Source organism: Saccopteryx leptura, chromosome 4, assembly GCF_036850995.1.
Source record: "Saccopteryx leptura isolate mSacLep1 chromosome 4, mSacLep1_pri_phased_curated, whole genome shotgun sequence".
Taxonomy (NCBI): domain Eukaryota; kingdom Metazoa; phylum Chordata; class Mammalia; order Chiroptera; family Emballonuridae; genus Saccopteryx; species Saccopteryx leptura.
Window position 1 is genome coordinate 15,807,461 of NC_089506.1, and position 22,474 is coordinate 15,829,934.

The 22,474-nt window shown below is 38.6% G+C and overlaps 1 protein-coding gene and 1 pseudogene across 1 annotated transcript; one reads left to right on the forward strand and one right to left on the reverse strand.

The window, feature by feature from the left end:
• Positions 1-476: 476 nt before the first annotated feature.
• On the reverse strand, positions 477-10,916 carry TRIML2 (tripartite motif family like 2). The gene is made up of 7 exons (XM_066383587.1): positions 10,728-10,916; positions 10,363-10,458; positions 8,073-8,267; positions 6,816-7,049; positions 5,367-5,389; positions 5,086-5,189; positions 477-1,054 (listed from the first exon to the last, which is right to left on the reverse strand). The coding sequence occupies exons 1-7, from the start codon at positions 10,914-10,916 to the stop codon at positions 477-479; spliced, it is 1,419 nt and encodes a 472-aa protein (XP_066239684.1).
• Positions 10,917-20,187: 9,271 nt separating this feature from the next.
• Positions 20,188-20,356, forward strand: LOC136404536 (U2 spliceosomal RNA; annotated as a pseudogene).
• Positions 20,357-22,474: the final 2,118 nt, after the last annotated feature.

Sequence of the window (22,474 nt, forward strand, 5' to 3'; positions counted from 1 at the left end):
TCCACCAGATAAAATAATCAGGGAAATTAAGCTGTTCTCCACTTGACCCAGTCAGATATTGGATGCCTCAGTGTCAATAGTAGGATGAGAAATAGGATATCTCCATTCCACAAGTAACTATGAAGATACCCTCAAATCAAAAGTCCTGATTAAACCTAATTCTGTTTTCAGAAATATCTCTACAGTCTTAAACCTCATTCTAAAAATTCCAGATAATATTTCTTCTCTAATTTTCTAATCTTATGCTGCCTATATATTTGTTGTTTGAATTAGTATGGTGTCCTTCAGTTAAGACTCAGCTTAAACATAGTCTTTTCCACTAAACAGGTACAGAAAGCCACATGAATGCAAAGGCTCTGAGGTACTGAACTGACTTCCAATTCAAGTGCAGAAAATCTTTTCTTGGGTTCCTTACTCTAAATTCTTTTATAACATCACGTCCTTGACCTTCCAGCATCTGGTTTTAGATTTCACACCTAAGAAGACTGAGAGCTAACAGTAACATTTCTAGAAATGTTGGGGAGGCAGATGCTAAGAGTGTCTGAATTTGTGTCTCCATTTGGGAAACAAAGAGAAAATATAGGCCTGAGAGCTCCTTGGAAGACAAGACGAGAGAAATTATAAATGAGGAGTCTCTTTGACACGTCATAGAATGATATTTGTCCATATTTGTAGTCTAGGAAAACTCCAAGTTTATGCATCTGCTGCCCCAAGGAGACCCTTTTTAAAGAAGGAAAGACCCAGAAGGTATAGTCGGTTCCCATCATGGATCCCATGAGTAAGACTTTATCTCCAGAAGCTTTGGGCACAATACCCTTCCTGCTGACAAAGTCTCCATATACACCCAGCTGCCATTTTGTTGCATTTTCCACATCTACCTCCCAGTAATGCCTCCCTGAGGTGAAGCTCTCTACCCCCAACACAGAAGCTCTGAAGTCAAACCTCCCTGGGTTGCCAGGTCTCTCCAGCTGGACATTTCTGAGTCTCACACTTCTGAGATCCTCTGACAGGACAAGATAGGGATGAGCTGTTTGGCGATCCAAAGTTATAGGTCCTGCAGGGAGAGAGAAACTTGATTATCTTAAGAGTTTCATCAAAGCCAGTGCCAGAGACTGATTATTTCTAACATGTAGGGGCTTCCCAATGAGGGGGCCCCAGCCTCACGGACAGATATGGGAGAAGGAATGTAGGAGAGTCCAGGAAAAGGAACCTCTAAGCTTTGATTCAAGAAAGGACATCGTAGAGGAAAAACATCAACAAGATGAAGGAAGGAGATGCAATGTATATATGCAAAGGAAGAACAATGAACTAGGAAGAGGTGCGTAGAAGTGACTTTCGAACCACAAAGGAATTTTACCAGGCTGTAAAAATCCAGTCCTAGACAGGCATCACCCGGGACCCAAATCTTGTCCCCTAAAGATCTTCAAGCCTCAACAGCTGGAAGCATTGGAGTTCCCTAATAAAGCAGTTAATTCATGGCTCTTCCCTGTGACTGAACTGATCTCCTCATCTTACACAGCACCAGAGTGTGACCTGCTCGCCTAGAAACTGCTGCCAGCAGACCTTTGACAGTGAGTAAATCAAAAGGGAAGGTATTAGCAGAGGATAAAAGCCTGTGAGAATCTCTAGAAAAAAAAGTCAAGCTAAGAACAAGAAAGCTCAATGTGATTTCTTGTTCTTGAATGAAAGTGACACTTGCCTTCTTCTCTCTCATTGTTTCTTCTCTTATCCCTTTCTGTTCTGAATGAAAATATAGTGATTTCTCATGCCTTGGTCCTGGGTCTCCCTTTTTATTTCTTGTACTCCTTCCCCCTATGTGACTTCATCAAGACTCAGTTTTAAATAGCTTCTATATGTTCATGACTTCCCTAAGTAAGCTGCCAAATTCCAGCTGGGCATAACAGGCCTTTCAAACATACTACGCCCAAAATGCCAATCTCAAACCTCTCCCTTCCCATTTCCTACTTTTCAGTTAATAGCAGCCTCAGTACTTTAGTTGATCAAGCCATAAACCTGGAGTAGTTCTTTATTTCTTACTTTATTTAACATCTAATCCAGTAGTGAGTTTTTCGGCCAAATGAATTTAAACCTCTGGATTTTAAACCCAATTTACGTCACCAGTAGGGTGGTATAAAAAGTCACAAAGCCTTAAATTTTAAAGTTTCAAGTTGTCCCATGCTCTTAATATTTCCAGAAGCCTGGCAGAAACAAATGCAAATACTTTCTGGAAGAATGCGCACCTTTGTTCTTGGCTTTAAAGAATTTCTAAAATTAGAATCTAAGGAAAAAAGGAAGGCTTGCCTATTAAAAAGTCATTAAATGCACATTCACAAAGTAAGGGAGCACTGTTGAGTAACAATAGCAGAAATAAATCTGAATAACTTCAATATTGAAATTATTAGATACAGACTTTGAAATAACTTTCGCTTACTAAGTTTAAAGAAAAATAAGCTTAAAAATATCTACAGGATATAGGAAACTGAAAAGTAAGACCCAGTGAACTTGATAAAGAACAAAATAGATTATCTACAAATGAACTACCTAAAGTGTCAATGGATGATAATAAGGTAAAAAAGCTACACATCAATGCTTCACTAAAAAAATATCAAAAATCTTTAAAAATATTAGTATGTTAAATCTATCAATATATAACATGGGTAAGACATTGGTACCAAGAGTTAAGGCTGGCTCAACATCTGAAAATAATATTAATAGATGAAAAACAACCGTGTAAATATTTTGGCAGATACAGAAAATGCTTCTAATAAATTCAACATTCACTCATGACAAAAAGTTTTCATACCAGTAATAGAGGGCAACTTCCTCACTTTGATGAAAGCCAACTTTGAAAAACATATACCTATCATCAAACTTAAAGGTGAAAGACTTATGCTTTCTTTCTCCCTAAGAGCAAGAACAAGGCAAATGTTACTCACCACTTCCATTCAAAATCATATTGGAGCTCTTAGCCAGTACGTATTTTAAAGTGCGAAAATACAGAAAAGATGTACAGACTGGACAGAAAGAAATATAACTGTGTGTATGCATAGATTACCAGACTATCTTGCAGAAGATGTCAAATAATCTAGTAGTTCTAATAAATGAGTTTAGCATAGTTATAAAATACAATGTCAATATACACATATCAATATTACTTCTATATACTAGTAATAAAAACTAAATGAAATTTAAATCAGAAATTGGTATTTAGTACCATTAATAATAACACTAAAAATAAAATACTTTCTGATCCATCTAATTAAATATTTGTTTGCTGAAAAGTACAAAACACTAATAAATCAATAATCACCTAAATAAATGGCTATACCATCTTATCCTCAAATTAATCTATACACTCAATGTAATACCAGTCAAAACCCCAGCAATTTTTCATAGAAGCCAATAGGCTGCTTTTAAACTTTACATGAAAAGAAAGTCTGTAGAGTAGCCAGAATTATTTTTTAAAGAGCAAATTTGGAGAACTCATAATACCTAGTTTTATGACTGCTTATAGAGTAATCAATTAAGTCATTGTGGATTAGCAAAAGGGTAAGATAAACACAATGGCCGATGGTTGTATTGGAGTCCATATAGCCCTGCTCATATATGCTGATTTTGAACAGAGGTGCTAAATAAATTTAATGGAGAAGGGTAGTGTTTTCAACAAAGGATGCTGGAACAATGGATATAAATACACACATATGTATATACAAAAAATGGGGAGTTGTAGCATATTTTGAAACATATACAAATATTAACTCTATATAGATAATAGACCTAAACATCAAAACTAAAACTGTATAATTTCTAGGAGAAAATCTTTGTTGGATAAGAAAAGGTTACTTAGGATGCAAAAAACAGAAGCCATAAAAAAAAAAGATAAATGATACTTCAAATGTTAAAATTTCTCTTGGAAAGACTTTATTAGGTAAATAAAAATATAAAACACAGACTAGAAGAAATCTTTGTAAAACACATACCTGATAAAGGCCTAATAATAATCAATATATAAAGAAATCACAAAACTCAGTAAGAAAATATACAACACAATTTTTAAAATGGAGAAAATATTCATAGATATACTTCAAAAAAGAGCAACAGTATAGGACAAGTAAACACATGAAACTATGCTCAATAGCACTAGTCATTTCAGAAATGCAAATTAAAAATCAAAGTGATATACTCATATATACTTATTAGGTTAGCTCTAATTTTAAAAAAGGCAATAACATACTAGCAAGGATGTAGAGCAAATCTCTCATACATTACTGGTGGGTATGCAAAATGGCGTGTATATTCAACCAAGAGAAAAGTCATGGCCACACAAAAATCTGTAAGCAACTATTTATAGCATAAAGTTGGAAACAGCTTAAGTGTCCACGGAATTGCAAAAAAATAAATAAATTGTGGTATATTCATACAATGGCATAGCACACAGCAACACAAAGGAACTACGGATCACATGCAGCAAGCTAAGATATGCCTCGTGTACATTACACTCAGTGAAAAACGCCAGACTCCAAAGCCCGCATGAGTCCACATACAGGACATTAGGGGAAAGGCAGAACTATGCGGGATAGGAGATACAAATCCTTTATCACACATATTGACATTTTCCCCCCTAGAAGTTGAACATTTTTATTTTTTTATTTTTTTATTTTTATTTTTTTTTTATTTATTCAATTTTAGAGAGGAGAGAGACAGAGAGGGAGAGAGAGGAGAGAGAGATAGAGAGAGAGAGAAGGGGGAGGAGCTGGAAGCCTCAACTCCCATATGTGCCTTGACCAGGCAAGCCAGGGTTTCGAACTGGCGACCTCAGCAATTCCAGGTCAACGCTTTATCCACTGCGCCACCACAGGTCAGTGAACATTTTTAAATAGTGGAATTTGCCTGCAATTCGTTTCAAGGTTGGAAAAATGGTAAAGGATTTGCACAGGAGAGCCTTTCAACATAAGATAATGCAATTATTTTGATAGTTATCTAATGTGTGTAAACATATTAAAGTCTCTGATCTTTTCCATCTTTAAGCTATCTGGAATTTACTGTTATTTACGGTAGGATGTAATAACAGATGTGTCAACTTACTTTGAAACGCTTCCAGCATTTTGCTCATTCCTGGTATTTGGCATAAACTCGGGTCTGTGATTTGTGCAGGCTCTAGACACTGAAGCAGCAGTGGGCCACCAATCCTAAAGAAAGGACAATCTCAGTTATGTGACCTCGGGACTCTCTACCCAGGGGATGACCTCATTACAGGACCTCCCTGTTCCTACCCCAACATTTCAAAATGTTGGGGTAGGAACAGGGAGGTCCTGTAATGTTGGGTCCCTGATTCTGACCCAAATATTCCCCAAATGAAAACTTACCGTTCCAAACAATCGCGTGCATCCTACAGGACAGAAAAGGAGACACGGTTACTAGTGAGTATTTGAGCCAAGTCTTTTGTGGGTTATACCCGTGAGAATATCTTCTAATAAATCGATTTCCATGTAATTTTTTCATGATGCTAATTCTGATATCAAATTTTAACAGTGAATAGGAAAAAAATCGGAAAAATACTTGAAGTCACTGTTACATTCCCAAAGGAAATACTTTCAATAGCTCACCTCAACCATCTCATTCAGAACACTGACCATTCCAACTCAGCCCATCAGTTTGCTCTCTGTGCTGGGTGGCAAGGGCTGAGCATGGAAGGGCCGGCTAGGGTGGGGAGGGTGGCTGAAGCCAGGTCAGGAGCCCGGCGGGTCACACCTGCCTGTGTGGGGAACTAGCCTTGGCTCCAGAATGGAACCTGAGGGTTTCTGAGTAGGAGCTTTATCTCCAATAAGAGCAGCCACCTTGCAAATATGGGCCTGGCAGAGAGATATGGAGTCTCCAACAAGATAATAATGTACGTGCTTGTTGAAAGGTAATACAAATTGCTTTATATAGAAATATATAACACTATACAAATAAATATCACCCTTGTTTCCCAAGGTTACCACTGATTAAAATGTGTTTATTTTGCTAGAGGTGGGCTGAATGTTAATGTTCATGTCTGTATGTTATACACACATTCTCTAAAACCAAACAAAAAGTGGTTCTGCATTTTTTTTCACTTCACCAGATTATCTTGAAGATAATGTTTTAGTGCCCACAGAGCACAAAATAGCAGAATATTCTATCGTATAGATGCATCATAATTTGACTGATTATTTACATATTGAGGGACATCTCAATTCAAACTTACTATTAATAATTTTAAGGTGAGAATTTGTATCATGAAGTAGCTCTATACCATATTGTGACTTTTACAATAATTCATTATGCTTTTGGGGATTGGAAATTCGCTAACTAGCCTTCATGAACGGTTGGAAAGCACTGGATACTGAGTTCTGGAAACGACCCCTGCTGCACATGGTCCACTTCTCACTTCTCAAATACTATAATCAAGGTTCCTTCTAGAATCCTTTTTATTTTTCTATTTATTTTTTTATAGACAGAGACAGAAAGAGAAAGACAGACAGACAGGAAGGAAGAGAGATTAGAAGCATTAACTTGTATTTGCAGCACTTTCGTTGTTCATTGACTTTTTCCCATTTGTGCCTTGACAGAAGTGTAAGGATGCTCCCTGCGACCAAGTGTCCCCTTGCTCAAGACAGCGACCTCTGGGCTGAAGCCAGCCATCACAGGATCACATCTATGATCCTGCACTCAAGCTGGTGAGCCTGCGCTTAAGCCAGCAACCTCAGAATTTCACCCTGGGACCTCAGCGTCCCGGGCCAATGCATTATTCCCTGGGCCACCGCCTGGTAAGGCTTTCTCTAGACTCTTACCTTGAGCAACACTGAGGCGGCCTCCCCACACTTTTTCTCTAGCTCAGCAGTGGTCTTCTGGAGGCTGCAGATCTGTTCAGAGAGCCTGCCTTCACTCGCCTGCAGTTTCCTCATGTTCTCTCTGCCCAGGCTGTCCAATCCCTGCAGAAGCATCTTCTTCTTCTTATTCAACAACCAGTGATTTCTCTTATTTGTTAATTCAACCATCTTTTTAGAAACCCTTTTTACTGCCTGCTACCCCAGAAATATACATAATTAGATAAGGCCAAGATAGCTTCTGTTAAACAGGACACCTCAATAGAATATATATATGTTGATATGGATGGTGTCTGTGTAGTCTACTTATTCAGATAACAACTTGGACCCAAACTAGATCATTTTTTACTGTGCAGTTTTGTTCAGAAAATTCCCCTATTTTATTCACCAAATTAAGATTTGCATCAAAAGTTAAGTATCAATAAAAATAAAAAATGAAGCCATTGATATCAGTTTCTCTTTTATCCTTGCAAAGATGTGCCACCTAGGCGCAAAGCACATGTTCATGTTAGTTTTTCTGAAAGAATACAAATAATGGCATATTGCACTCTCTTGCTGATCTGACAATCTGCTTTTTCCTTATTAAATAATGTTTTCTTGGACAGCATTCTTTATCTATACACATAGAGCCATGTTATCTTTTCTAAGTGCTAAAGAGCATTGCATTTTATGTACATAAATTTATTTCATAAGTCAAATACTGATATAGGTTGTATCTAATCTCTTGCTATCAATAAATGTTATAGTAATAATAATACCTAATACTTTCCCAGTGCACAAAATGTACAAACATTATTTTAAAAGGATATGCAGACTGTCACACTCAATCCTCACATCAGTATTATGAACCAAGGGCCATTAAAATTCCCACTTTAGATCTAAGAAAACCAAGTCAGAGATTAAATAACAAGCCCAAGGCCACAGAGAGGCTGGTAAATAGTAGACCCCAGATAGACACTTCATCAGCCTGACTTCAAAGACTACCTCTTAATCAGGCTCTAGACTGAAATAATTTTACAGCGTTCTCTTATCCATGTTTCTTTTCATATGCAGGTAAGTATATTTGTAATAAATCTCAGAAATAGGATTGCTGGGTGAATACATACATTCTCTGCATACACACATTGCTGTCACCAGGTGTCTTATTCTGGAATTGGCATGTTCAGCTCTACTTCCTGCCATTTCCCAAACACTGTAAGGATACCACTTTGAACATCTCACCTGTAGTGTTTCCTGCAACTTTTCCTCTAGCTCTGTAGCAAATTCCATCAGTTGACTCAGACTGGCTTCTCTCAAGTTCGGGCTGAATACGCATCCTTGCAGGTTCTGGAACCTTGTCCCCTTTTCTTCAGTCATCAACCGGAACATCATCTCATATTCAGACTCAATCACATCTTTAAAATTCTGCTCCTCTTCCTTCATCACAGATAGAGACATTAGAAGCTTCAGGTTAAACACCACAGGCTGACCATAAATCTTTTCCATCTCTAACTTCAATTAAAGACACAGAAATATAAAACATCAAGGGAAGAAAGAAAAGGACAAAATACAAAGGACCAAGGAAATTTCAGAGTCGAGATCTATCACGATATCAACACAAACCTAGAACATGAAAGGAAGAGGAAAGAATGTTAATTGATTTAGAACTGAGGAATCTACAACCTCAGTTACCCAAGAGAAGGGAAACAGAAAAATGAGAAGGAATTGTGAATGACATTTGCTGATGCTCTAAGGGACATCCAGTAAGAGAAATTAATGAGCTACTCCAAAGTTTTTAGCTTTAAGCAGCTGTAGGAACAGAGTTGCCAAGACATAGAACGGAAAACAAAGGAAAGGACAGATGCCAAAGGTGGGGAAGAAGGAGCTCAGTTTTGAATATGCTGATTTTCATTAGTCAATTTGCCTTCCAAGGAGAAATGCCAAGTAGAAAGGTGAACCAGAAAGCCTATTACTGTATTTGGAAGGCTGGGTTGGAAATACACATTGGGGGTTTTAGCTTAGTGATATTTAAATTCCTAACACTTGATGGAATCAATATTTATCAAGAACCTGACCATTTACTTCCTCGACTGCTACCTCACCAGTTCACCATCACCTGGCCCTGATTATTGCAACGGTCCCATTCACATCTGTACTCCTCTTACCGTCTAACCTCCCTTCAGCAGCTTGAGTGCTTCTGTGACATTGAAAGTTAGATCATGTTATTCTTCTTCAAACCTTTCCACTGTTTTCTTTTTTTTCATTTAAAGTCAACTGCCCAGCTAGATGATTGGATCCCTGCATCTCCTGATCTCATCACCTTCTGGTCTCCGCTTCCTTCACACATCCCCATCCAAGTAAACACCAGCTTCAAGACCTTCCGACCTGTCCTTCCCTCTGCCCAGAACATTCTTCCTAAGACTGCCTGGCTCAGTTCCTCGCATCGCTGAGTCTTCCCAAATGCCACTTTCTGAGCGATAGGGTACTGATCACTTTATCTAACACTGTATTCCATCACTCTTGCTTTTCCAAAAAAAAATTGATAGCACTTAACATGAAACATTCTCTATTCTTTTTACTTTGCCTCCAGTAAAACATCAGCTACAGAAGGGTAGAATTGTTTGTTTATTTCACTGCTAACACCCCAGTTTTATTATATTTCCTGGAAAACAGGGAAAACCCAATATTTGTTGAATGCATGATGCTTGGCACTAAAAAAACAACAACATGGATCATTTGAAAAATTTTTGTACAGCCAGGCAATCCTCATCATCTTCAAATATTTCTTCTTTAAAAATTAAAAGGATGACTCCAAATCTGGGGTATCTGGAACCGAATAGAGTTAAATATGAGAAAAGGGCTTGAAATCTGAAGTGGAAACTTATGCACAACAAATGGCGAATGCTCAATTCGATGGTCATTCTCAAATTTCCCTTTAACATCGTTTCAGTTGGCCCTGGCCAGTTAGTCGATTGGTTAGAACACCATCCAGATACACAAAGGTTGTGGGTTTGATCCCCAGTCAGGGCACATATCAATGTTTCTATCTCCCTTCCTCTCTCTCTCTCTAAAATTAGTCAATAAAAAATTTTATAAATAAATGAATGAAAAAATGAATAAATAAATGGTTTCAGAATTTATATGGCCATCAAAAAACATGGGATGTCATTCTCCTACAGCATTGTTATAAACTGTTAACAATCTTTTTGATCTTTGCCAAAAGGGTTGTAACAAATTCAATACAGTTAATTTGAATTTTTTCTTACAATGAGCAAAGTTCAGGATCTTCTTGTATGTTCAGAAGATATCTACAGTCTCTTTTCTCTGAACTCTATTTCTTAGATCATTTTTCTAAATTTCTAGTCTTTCACTTACTGATTTTTAAGCTGTCTGTTAAGAAATGAACAATTTTTCTACTTAAGGATTTCAAATATTTCCTTTTGTTCTGTCTTTTGTATTTTGACTTTGTATATTTTATTTGCTATCCCGCATTATGGGTAATTTCCTCCTAAAAATCAAGGTGAGCACTGACCTGAACCATCGCCATTCTTTCTTGCTCCTCAGCCAATAGGCTGTTAGCAGCTTCCAGTTTCGCCTTCAATGTGGTCAATAGCTCCTGGAATAACTTCTGCAAGGAAATAGATCTCAGAATTCCAGGTACAGCAAATTGCTTTAGAGCAGTCCGGTCCCCAATCTTAGCGGAAAGGTCAATAGGCCTGACCATATGTTTTCTTAGCTTTGACACTGCAGGTCTGCACAGGGCACTCGTCTAGTATTTCCTGGTAAACGTTAACCAGGGGGATGGTCTTAGAGGATCGGATGAGCTGTCCCCCGATTACGTGAGTTAATACATAAGAGGCGGCAGTCTCGGTGCTCTGGGGTCTGGAGGAAGCTTACCCTGTAGTGCTCCGCCACCTCCTGTACTCCACACACCACGTGATTCTGATGCTCCTGGGCCAGGAAACACTTGTCACAAAGCGTGGCTTGGTCATCCTCACAGAACAGCCGTGCTGGTTGCAGGTGCTTCTCACCGCAGGCATCTTCCGGGACGTTCTGCTGCAACGCGGGACTGAGGCTCTGGGACATCCGGCCGGTATTCCGAGGGGAAGCCTGGGCTGTTTCCGAGGTGGAGCACTTCTCTGCACCGAACACAAGACACACAAGACAGAGCGGTGTCGCGGGGCAGACACTCGGTCAGCCTCAGTGCCCACGGTGCACCGCGTGGACCCCCGGGCGAGATCGCCCTCTCCTGTCCCCTCTTCTGCAGCCGGAGCCCGTGGAGCGGAGGAGCCGGCGGAGTGACACCGTGTTCTAGATCCGACGGGCTCTCTCAGTGTCCTGAGAATTCTGAGCCCTTGGCTAGAAATTACTTACAGATAAGAACACAGCACACCGTTTCCCTGTAATGCAGGTAAAAACGAAAAGGAAAGGAAAGAAAGTGCTCGGTGCAGAGGGCACAGGGCCTTAGACTAGCTATTGGAGGAACTTCCGGGATTAGTGTGGCAGGAGATCTGACCTACCGCATTCAGGGCACAAGTTTAAGGAACCACTCCCTTCCCCCGCACTCGCAGGAGTCAGAAAGGGGCTTCTTGGAGTGCCTCCTTAAATGAGAGAGGCGCATGCGTGTTATACATAGAGCCACTCACTTTCAAGCTCCCCTAGATGCGCATGCTCCCGGGAATGAACCATCTGGAATTTTATGCCTAAAACCAAAGATGTGACTTATTCGAGATCTGGCCTTTAAAGGACGTTGGTTTAAAAATATATAAAATGATTTGCCCCTCCAAATAAATTTTTTGCCTAGACCCTGAGGGGAAAGTGCATGTTCTTGCCTTTTTTTTTCCTTTTAAGAAAAACAGACCAAGAAATCTATAATGTCCCATCATCCCCATTTCCAGAGAGCCCTCTGGTTACTATTAAGCAACAAATTCCACATTTTCTCTAGAAATATTTTAAGTATATTTTTAAAGTATATCACCTACTAAATTCGGGGAAACTCTTTCCCAGTAAAATATTCCATCAGTTGACTTGGTTTCCTTGTCTAATCCTAGTCTCCAGCCACTGTACGGTTACACAGTGACGCCGTGACACCAAGCATTAATATCTCCGAAGCCTCTATTGCAGGAGTCCCCAAACTTTTTACACAAGGGGCCAGTTCACTGTCCCTCAGACCGTTGGAGGGCCGGACTATAAAAAAAACTATGAACAAATAAATCCCTATGCACACTGCACATATCTTATTTTAAAGTAAAAAATAAACAAAAACGGGAACAAATACAATATTTAAAATAAAGAACAAATAAATTTAAATCAACAAACTGACCAGTATTTCAATGGGAACTATAGGCCTGCTTTTGGCTAATGAGATGGTCAATGTCCAGTTCCATATTTGTCACTGCTATAGCCTTAACAAATGATATGATGCGCTTCCGGAGCTGTGAGGCCCTGCGTCTTGCGTCACCGAAAGTAGTACTGTATGTGAGTAACACTGCGCTTTGCGGCGTCGCCATATACAGTGCTCCTCTCACTGACCACCAATGAAAGAGGTGCCCCTTCTGCAAGTGCAGCAGGGGCCGGATAAATGGCCTCAGGGGGCCGCATGTGGCCAGCGGGCCGTAGTTTGGGGACCCCTGCTCTATTGTATTTACATCTGTCCTCATTCCACCTAATAACCATCTCTTTTGCCACTATCTCCTAAACCAAACTGACCTGACACATCTTGGAACTCCCAAACTTCCATCTCTGGATTTACTAAGCTTCTTCCATTTCTCGTTCTCCCTCCGGTCCAAACGTTTTTTTTGCCATCAACTTGACCTCCTGTCCTTTCAATCTTTTTTTAAATTTTCTAATTTAATTTTTAAGATAGAAAACATTTTTTATAAGTATGAAGTTGATTACTTCTACATATATGATTTATGTTGCTATTTTATAAGGATACATATGAAAATAGCTGTTTTAAAAGTGTGGTTCTGGATCTGGCCGGCTGGCTTGGTTGGTTAGGCAGAGGTTGCCAGTTTGGTCTTGGGTTGAGAGAGAGAGACAACCTCTCCCTTCCTCTCTAGCTAAAATCAATTAATAATAATAATAAAAAATTAAAAGTGTGGTTACCAATATATGATTTGCCTTTTTTTTTTTTTTACAGAGACAGAGAGAGAGCCATAGAGAGGGATAGATAGGGACAGACAAGAATGGAGAGAGATGAGAAGCATTAATCATCAGTTTTTCGTTAAGACACCTTAGTTGTTCATTGATTGCTTTCTCATATGTGCCTTGACCATGGGCCTTCAGCAGACCGAGTAACCCCTTGCTTGAGCCAGTAACCTTGGGTCCGAGCTGGTGAGCTTTGCTCAAACCAGATGAGCCCATGCTCAAGCTGGTGACCTCGAGGTCTCAAACCTGGGTGCTCCGCATCCCAGTCCAATGCTCTATCCACTGCGCCACTGCCTGGTCAGGCTGATTTGCCTTTTTCACTGTGTTGACATTTGAACTGATGATAAATAAAACTGCTGATGTCTTCTATTAGCCAAGGAAGCAGAACTATAAAGTACTGTGTAGTTACTTATTGTATTTTTTAAAATCTCTACATACTTGCATACTCACAGTTAAAAAAGAAAAGGCCTGTTTTACTTAATAATCTTATTTCTTGATAAAACAGAAAAAAGCATTTTTTATGATTGTTTGAGTTGCAAGCCATACTCGCCATGTTTTTTCATAGAACATTTTTAACGGAAGGAGCAAATGAAACAGACTGTGTACATTCAGATGTAATGACTTACAAAACATTTTCTCAAACACCAACAAATGAAATGACCCTGTAATTTCAAGGAAATCAGTTGAGTATTAGTTGCCAATGATAAAATTTGAGCTTTTAAGCAAATATTACTTTTGGTAAAGTTCTATCCACTATTTGAGTTTTGGAAAACTCATATTCACTCTTTTAAGCTTAATAGCTTCCCAATACTTAGTTGTTTTTTTTTTTCTCCTGATGAAGTTGGTGGTGATATTAATGAAATATATCAACGTTTAGAAATGCAAATTAATTGAACCAATATTTTTTAAAAGACCAATGCATAATTATGCAAGGGTATGTATATTCAAAGTATAAGAAAGACTGAGGGATTTTAATATATTAGAAGACAAAATGTTCATTGACAGGATTTTGGAATAAAAAAATTAAATATTTATAAAGCTATTAGAGCCCCTGTCTGGGTAGATCATCATCTTGATTTGCCAAGGTTGCTGGTTTGATCTCAAGTCAGGACACATACAAGAATCAACCAATAAAGGCACAGGAAGTGGAACAACAGATTGATGGTTTTCTGTCTATCTCTTTGCCTTCCTCTTTCTCTTAAAAAATTAATACATTAATTTAATAAAGAAAAAAGCTCTGGCAGGGTGGCTTAGTTGATAGAGTGATGACCCTGGGTACAGAGGTTGGGTGTCCATTCCCTGATCAGGGAACATATGAGAAGCAACCAATGAGTGCACAACTGAATGGAACAACTAAGTGAAAGAATGAATTGATGCTTCTCTCTCTCAAATCAAAATAAACAAATAAAATAAAAAGTTATTAGAATGTTCTCCACTTTTCCAACTATGTCTTTGTATGAGGATGAATTGTTTTTCATGTATTTCAATTAAAATAACATTGAGGAAACAAAATGCTGGAGGAGATATAAAAATAATATCCATGTTCTGAAAAACCAGATATTAAAGAAATTAGCACAAGTCTGAAATCATGCCATTCTTCTCAACAACTGTTCAGAGAAGATTCTTTATGACAAAGGTGTTAAACATTTTGCCCACTTGATAGGTAAGAAATGATAACCAGTTTGCATTTATTTATGAATAAAACTATTGTTTTCAAATGTTTAAAAGCCATTTTCATTTCTATTTCTGTGAACCATGTTTTATTTTTTTTTTTTATGACAGAAACAGTGTTAAGCCTAATCTGGAGGGACTTGAAACATTGAAGACACAAACAAAATTTGTCGATTCCACACCAGAGTTTTATTGTCTAGCTTGGCCAACCTGCAGCAACTCCGACAGAAATCTGAGGGAGAGCGCCAGCCCTTTGTTCTACCTAGTTTTTATAGTTTTGTAAGTGGGAAGTACAGAAGCAAAAATTGCAATTAGGTGCCTTTTACCACTATTGGTTATAGTCATATGTCCTTTAACATGATAGGACTATGTTTAATTTGCAAGCCATACATCATTTTGGAGAAAACAAAATTTACAAGTCAACACAATGGTAGAAAGATGTCTCTTTACATATTAAAAGGCATTCCTATATTCTCTAATGTTTATCCACCATCTCTCTGTCCAGAGTCACACACATTAACCACATGCATTCACATGGGAGAGGTAGTTTCCGTGGGGACAAATACCCACAAATGGCTCATTACTATAAGAAAAGGTTTATTTTGGCTTTTCTCTTCCTGCACCTGGCTAGCCATTCACCCCTTTCCCCACAGGTGTGGTGGAATGTCTGGGAATCCATGTTTTCCTTCCCTTTGCATTTACAATACAATGTCAAGGGCCATCCTGGTTTTAGGCCAATCACATAGTACAGAGATTATTCTCACAACTTCTCTGCACACCTTAACCCAAATTAATAAAATGTTCTTCAAACCTCTTAAAATATTAATATTAATCCTGCAGCTTTTGGTACTTTACAACACCTGCGGCTGAAGTGGCGCAGTGACTCCTCAACAGAGAGAGGGACAGATAGAGACAGACAGACAGGAAGGGAGAGATGAGAAGCATCAATTCTTACCTAACCAGGTGGTGGCACAATGGATAGAGCATCGGGCTAGGACACGGTGTACCCCGGTTCGAGACTGTGAGGTCGCCAGCTTGAGCACGTTTGAGCAAGGCTCACCAGCTCGAGCCCAAGGTCGCTGGCTTGAGCAAGGAGTCACTTGGTCTGCTGTAGCTCCCCCAGTCAAGGCACATATGAGAAATCAATCAATGAACAACTAAGGAACCGCAATGAAGAATTGATGTTTCTCATCTCTCGCCCTTCCTGTCTATCTGTCTCTCTCTCTGACTTTCTCTGTCTCTGCCACACACACACACAAAAATAATAAAAATTAAAAAAAATAAAAAAGAAGCATCAATTTTTTGTTGCTTTTTACCCATCAACCTTTTACCCATTTTTTTAACGTGGTTTTTGGTCTTTTTCTTAATTTGCCATTATACAGATTGCAAATATTTTCTATTTGCAATTTCTCTCTGAGTTTGCTCTGATTTTTTTTCACTGCCCATGCCCTTCGGCTCCCTTGTACCTACCCTTGACTTGACTCCTTGAACAGGTGCTAGACTACTGGATTGAAAAGAACTGATCGGTCACAAAAATGGCAAAGTTTACAAATTCTGTCCTCATTGCTGGCTTTATTTCATTTAAGCTCTTAGTAGCGGTTAAAGTGATTTACCAATGAACCTCCTTTTGCAGTGTTTTCTTCTCTTTGCTGTAAGGCTCACATATCTACGCCCCTCCCACTTTACTAGTCTGTCTGTTTCTCAGCATCCTTTTTTGGCTTCACATCCTCCTGACCATCTACATTTTGAGGAGCTTAACGCTAAGTTCTACTCCCTTATTCAAGATCCTACGGTGTCTCCCTAGGTAATTACATTTCCAAAAATTTAAGAGCTACTCTTCAATTCAATAATCTTCTACCTAGACACAGCATTTCCAAGTCATTTGCAATTAAATGTCTAAGTAGCACCCCAAATTAACACATCTAAAGCACTGTCCTAGGATGCGACCAAGAGCTTTCCTCCCCCAACACACTTTAAAATTAAGTCAGTAAGAAGCAGAGTTTAAACCTCCATCACTCCATTATTTCAACAAATTTAGACTCAGCCCTGCTCCATTCTCCTGTCCAACTCCTCACATCTCAATAAACAGAATACTATTTTAAAACCTAAATCAGGTTTCTAATAACTTTCCTTTGCATTTAAGATAAAATCCCAATGGCTAATGGAGTTCTACTAGTATGATCCCCTGCCCCACACCCAATCTCACTCACAGCCCTCCCCCAATGTGTCAGTTCCAATGATGACAAATTCCTGTGTTTTTTCTGCTGTCTCCTCTGGCAATGCTGTTCTTTCAGGTTCTTCCATTCTAGTTCCTTTTTTCTTTCCTTAAGTTCTTAGTTCAAATGTCATTCCTTAAGAAGACCTTTCTATAATGACCCAGTTTGAAATGCCTTCCTGCTAGCATTTATACTATCTTACTTTCTTTGACTCTAACTGTATTTATCTATGATAAATTTACTGGTCACTCCATCTGCAAGACACTTAAGTTCTTCAGATGCCCTAGATCTGACATATAGACATACAATAAATATTTCTAAAGATATCTTTTAAATCCGACCTGCACAAAGAAGAAATCAGAGGAGGATGGAGAAAATAAAGTAAATATTTTTACAGAAACCAGGAGAAAGATAAGCTGGAGAATAGCCTGACCAGGTGGTGGAACAGTGGATAGAGCGTCGAACCGGGATGAAGAGGACCCAGGTTCAAAACCCTGAGGTCTCTGGCTTGAGCACTGGCTCGTCAGGCTTGAGCGTGGGCTCACCAGCTTGAGCACAGGGTCTCTGGCTTGAACGTGGAATCACTCACTCTGCTGGATCCCCCCCCCCCAACAAGGCACATATGAGAAAGCAATGAAGGAACAACTGAGATGCCGCAACGAAGAACTGATGCTTCTCATCTCTCTCCCTTTCTGCCTGTCTGTCCCTATCTGTCCCTCTCTCTCTCTCTGTCACACAAAAAAGTTGGAGAATAATTTGTTTTCCTAGTACGTTGTATATGTGCTAAGCTCACATCTACCCTTATCTTGTTCTTCCTTATTTTATTTTTATCACTGATTCTTGAATAGTGTTGCATTGCATATGTACATATTTTAAGGCTTCCATGAATACTAAGACCAAGTTTAGGTATTTAATAAAAACCGTGATTTAAAAAATGCGCATCAGAGAAAAACTCACCTTTGTTTGCCATCTTGAGTATTTCCTTTAGGGAACTGTCCACAATGGAGCCCGCAGCCCTTTTATCTGCACAGCTGGTCCCTCATCTCCTTCTCTCGTCATCGGCTAGGAAAGCTGTAAAGTTTCAAATTATATCCATAGGATAAATCCAGCATCGAAGTTATCAAACTTAAGTAAGCATTAGAATCTTCTGAGTTTATTAAACAGATTTCAGGGCCCATCCCAGAGTCTCTGAAATGACGAATCAGGGTGGAGTCCTTTTACATTGTAATGAGCTCCTAGCAAATGCTGAATGGCTGACTTTGGTCCAGAGTTCCAGGTTTTTGGACGGGTGAATATTTTGTTGTTCTAACTCCAAGGTCTTATATGGTGCTCACCATACAATAGTTCTTTAATATATATATATTTTTTTAACAATGAACTTCGTGTATACACAAACAATTTTACAGGAAGAAATCCTTCTACAAGCCATTGCCCTAGAATCTCATTGTGTTTTTTCCTGAGCCATATCATTTTCTCTTAAGCCATTAAATATTTTCACTAGAGAACAATGCCCAATTTCATTGTTGGTGTCCAGAATGTTTAGGGAAGAGTAGGGAATAACTGCCTCACTAAGGAATGTTTCACAGGTAGGGACAGCAGGGGACAATTTCAGACAGTTCATAGGTGACCTCTGTGGAGAAGAAATCTGCACAGCTTTCCGAATTTTAGAATTCTATCTCTGAAAGTTTTTATTGTTTCAATCATCTACTAATCAAAGCACAGTGATTTATTTATTTATTTATTTACTGTTCACAGGACAATGAGAAAGTTCCTATACTTGCTGTCTGACCTTCTAAATTTAGTCCCACCCTATGGAATCTTAAGTAAGCTTTCTCTTTACCTGAGACAACACTCCACACCCAGCCACTCCCTCTAAATCCCATCTCCTTCAAATAGACTAAATTCATTTCTGTGCCTTCCTCCCCTCCTCTTCTACTCAACAGTTTTTCCTACTCAATCCTCCTTTCTCTTTTAAGGCTCAATGTAGCTAACTTCCTCCTTTTTTCTTTAAATTTTATTTATTGATTTTAGAGAGAGAAAGAGAAACATCAATCTGTTTCTGTATGTGCCCTAACTGGGAATTGAACTGGCAGCCTCTGTACATCAGGCTGATGCTGGAGCTGTCTGGCCAGGTCATGATGCAGCTAACTTCTATAAAGACTTTATCAGTTACTCAGTCATTTAATCTTACCATATTGAGTTTTCATAATTTTCATTTTGACCAAAAAACGTCTTAATCGAAATTGAAGAGCAAAGCATCATGCAAAATTCCGATAAAATATCAAGCAAAATTCTCTTCTCTTGAAGTCTCTTAAAACCTATCTTAGACTTTAAGTAAATAATACAGTATTAGTTCTAGAAGATGAAATATTTTTAAGTGTTCTCTACCCTAGAGGTAGGGAATATTTTAAAAATGTATTTATTGATTATTTAGAGACAGAAACATTGATATGTTTCTGTATGTGCCCTGACTGGGGAATCAAACCCACAACTTCTGTGTATCTGGATAATGCTCTAACAAACTGAGCTATCCAGCCAGACTAGAAGACTAAATTCTTAAATGTAAAATAATTCTAGAAATAGTGCTATATAGTATGTTAAACACTTTTTAAAAATATTTTTCTGAAGTGAGAAGCAGGGAAGCAGAGAGACAGACTCTGCATGGGCCCGACTAGGATCCACCTGGCAAGCCCACTAGGGGGCGATGTTCTGCCCATCTGGGACATTGCTCAATTGTAAATGGAGCCATTCTAGTGCCAGAGGTGGAGGCCATGGAGCCATCCTCAGCACCCCAGCCAACTTTGTTTCAATGGAGCCTTGGCTGTGGAAGGGAAGAGAGGGACAGAGAGGAAAGAGGGAAGGAAGGATGGAGAAGAAGATGGGCACTTCTCCTGTGTGCCCTGACTGGAATTGAATCTGGGACATCCACACACCAGTCCAATGCTCTACCACTGAACACTTTTTTTTTTTTTAATTTCTCTATATATTTCCCCAAATCCTGTGATGTTTGTGGTATCAGAATACATTTTACAGCTGATAGAGGTGATAATTTAGAGGTTAAGTAGTTGACCCAGAGCACTCAGACCGAAAATTACAGATCTGGGATTTGAATCACAGCCAAATTTTATGACACATCCTTATTTCTATTAGATGTTAACCAAATATTTTGCCAATTTATAAAAGGAAATGCTTCCAGTTTGTGTTATAATTCATCATGAGATACTATTAAAGGCCTAGAGTAACAGCCTTATCTGGAGCACAGATTATTTTAAAGTATTAGATTTTACATAAGAAGGCTCTTGATTTAAAAATTCCTAATGATCACTTCCAAGCCTTCTGGCTGAGATCAAGTGTAGCTATCTATTCCTATCAGTTTAACATTTGACTCATCCTCTATCCGAAGATAACATTGAATGAATTGTTGGAATAGAGAAAAAAAAACCCTGAAGAATTGTGTTTTTTCTTTCTACTGTCAAAAAACAAAATGCTCAATGAGTCAAGGTTCTCACAGCTCATTTCAAGAACTTTTACTGGTCTTATCACATGTGTTAGCCACAGGTCCGCTCACTTATGCTTTTCACCAGAAAGCATAAGCCCAGCTTTCTGGTGAAAAGGACGTGGCTGGGGCCACATGTTACTTCTGGACTCACTCTGCTCCAGGAGACCATCACCTCCTCCCACTTCCAGAAGGAGTCATGGCGCTGTGTCTCTGACCAGCCACATTGTAATTATCCTCCAGGAAGGACCAGCTCTTCTTTGGTTCAACTTTCTGCAAGGCCATTCTCTTAAAAGCAGGGGCTTAGTTTTCATTGCCTTACTTCCTAAAATGTTAGATATTTATTTATTTAATTATTTATTTTTTAAAGACTTTATTTATTTATTTTTTAGAGAGGAGTGAAAGAGAGAGAAGCGGCCGGGGAGGAGCAAGAAGCATCAACTCCCATATGCTCCTTGACTAGACAAGCCCAGGGTTTCAAACCAGCAACCCCAGTTGTCTAGGTTGATGCTTTATCTACTGCACTGCCACAGGTCAGACTTCTTACAATTTTAAGAAAATTAGATGTCTATACATTCAACTGTTTTCTTGCTTAAAGCATTAATATTTAAGAATAGCCTGACTAGGCAGTGACGCAGTGGATAGAGCATCGAACTGGTATGCAGAGGACCCAAGTTCAAAACCCAGAGGTTGCTGGCTTGAGCTTGAGCTCGCCATCTTAATCATGGGGTTGTTGGCTTGACCATGGGGTCACTCTCTTTGCTGTAGCTCCCTGGTCAAGGTACATATGAGAAAGCAATCAATGAACAACTAAGGTGCCACAATAAAGAATTGATGCTTCTCATCTCTTTCCCTACCTGTCTGTCTGTCTCTCTTTGTCCCCCTCTTTGACTCTCTGTCACAAAAAAAAGAAGAAAAATAAATAAACATTTATGGCTGACTTCAATGATGGCACGATTATTATTTTTTTGTTGCAGTAATAGATCAGTGCTCATTGAAATCCGAAATATTCATTTGTTTTTACTTTTTCTAAGAAAGACAATATTTCTAGGGAAGAACTAAGGTGACCAACTTTTTTACAATGAAAATATAAAAATAAATTGAAGACAACAATATCGTAAATAAAAGAAACATTTTATTCATTGCAACAATAATACACTATAATATGATAAATATATAATAAAACATGTGAAATATTTTATATTGTAATTATGCCTACATACCTATTAATTTTTAATAATAATTGTAAGAAAAAGTACTCATTTAGTAAAACTAAAGATAAAAAACCCCACTAATTTGGAGTGACATTCAGGTATATTTATCATTTTCTAATTTAAAAAATGCTATTTTATGCAGCTATTTAATCAAAATACATTATTAATAGATATGATTTGAGGTTAGATTTCCACTTTAAAACTCAAATTTCAAGAAAATACTTGTAAATAAAATTATACATATTTGGAAATTATTAAATAGATAATGAATTAATAAAATATGAATTGGCCTGACCAGGTGGTGGCACAGTGAGTAGAGCATCAGACTGGGATGCAGAGGACCCAGGTTTGAGACCCCAAGGTCGCCAGCTTGAGCATGGGTTCATCTGGTTTGAGCAAAAGCTCACCAGCTTGGACCCAAGGTCGCTGGCTCGAGCAAGGGGTTACTCCATTTGCTGAAGGCCCACGGTCAAGGCATATATGAGAAAGCAATTGATGAACAATTAAAGTCTCACAATGAAAAACTGATGATTGATGCTTCTCATCTCTCTCCATTCCTATCTGTCTGTCCCTGTCTATCCCTCTCTCTGATTCTCTCTCTGTCCCTGTGTAAAAAAAAAAAAAAAAAAAAAAAAAGTGAATTGTGCTTACCTGTCTATGATTGAATATTCAAAGAGAAAGAAATAACCGTGAGTCTACAATGTCGTATGTGCTATGTCATGTTTCAGTAAGAAGTACACAAAGCCATTTTCATGCTTGGTATATTGTGTGCTCTCTCAAGGTCTTCTATGCGGAGCACATGCGTCTCATAATTGTGTCTCGCTGCACTGTACTGATCCTTGACAAATTGTCATGTCAAATACAAATATGTTACATCACAAGCAATGGATCAACTCT

Excerpts from the sequence above, each read along its gene's own strand:
- TRIML2 (XM_066383587.1), bottom strand. The coding sequence starts at position 10,916 with ATGTCCCAGAGCCTCAGTCCCGCGTTGCAGCAGAACGTCCCGGAAGAT. Across the intron at positions 5,190-5,366 it reads GCACGCGATTGTTTGGAACG|GATTGGTGGCCCACTGCTGC; the intron begins GTAAGTTTTCAT and ends TCCTTTCTTTAG. Across the intron at positions 1,055-5,085 it reads AATGCTGGAAGCGTTTCAAA|GACCTATAACTTTGGATCGC; the intron begins GTAAGTTGACAC and ends CTCTCCCTGCAG.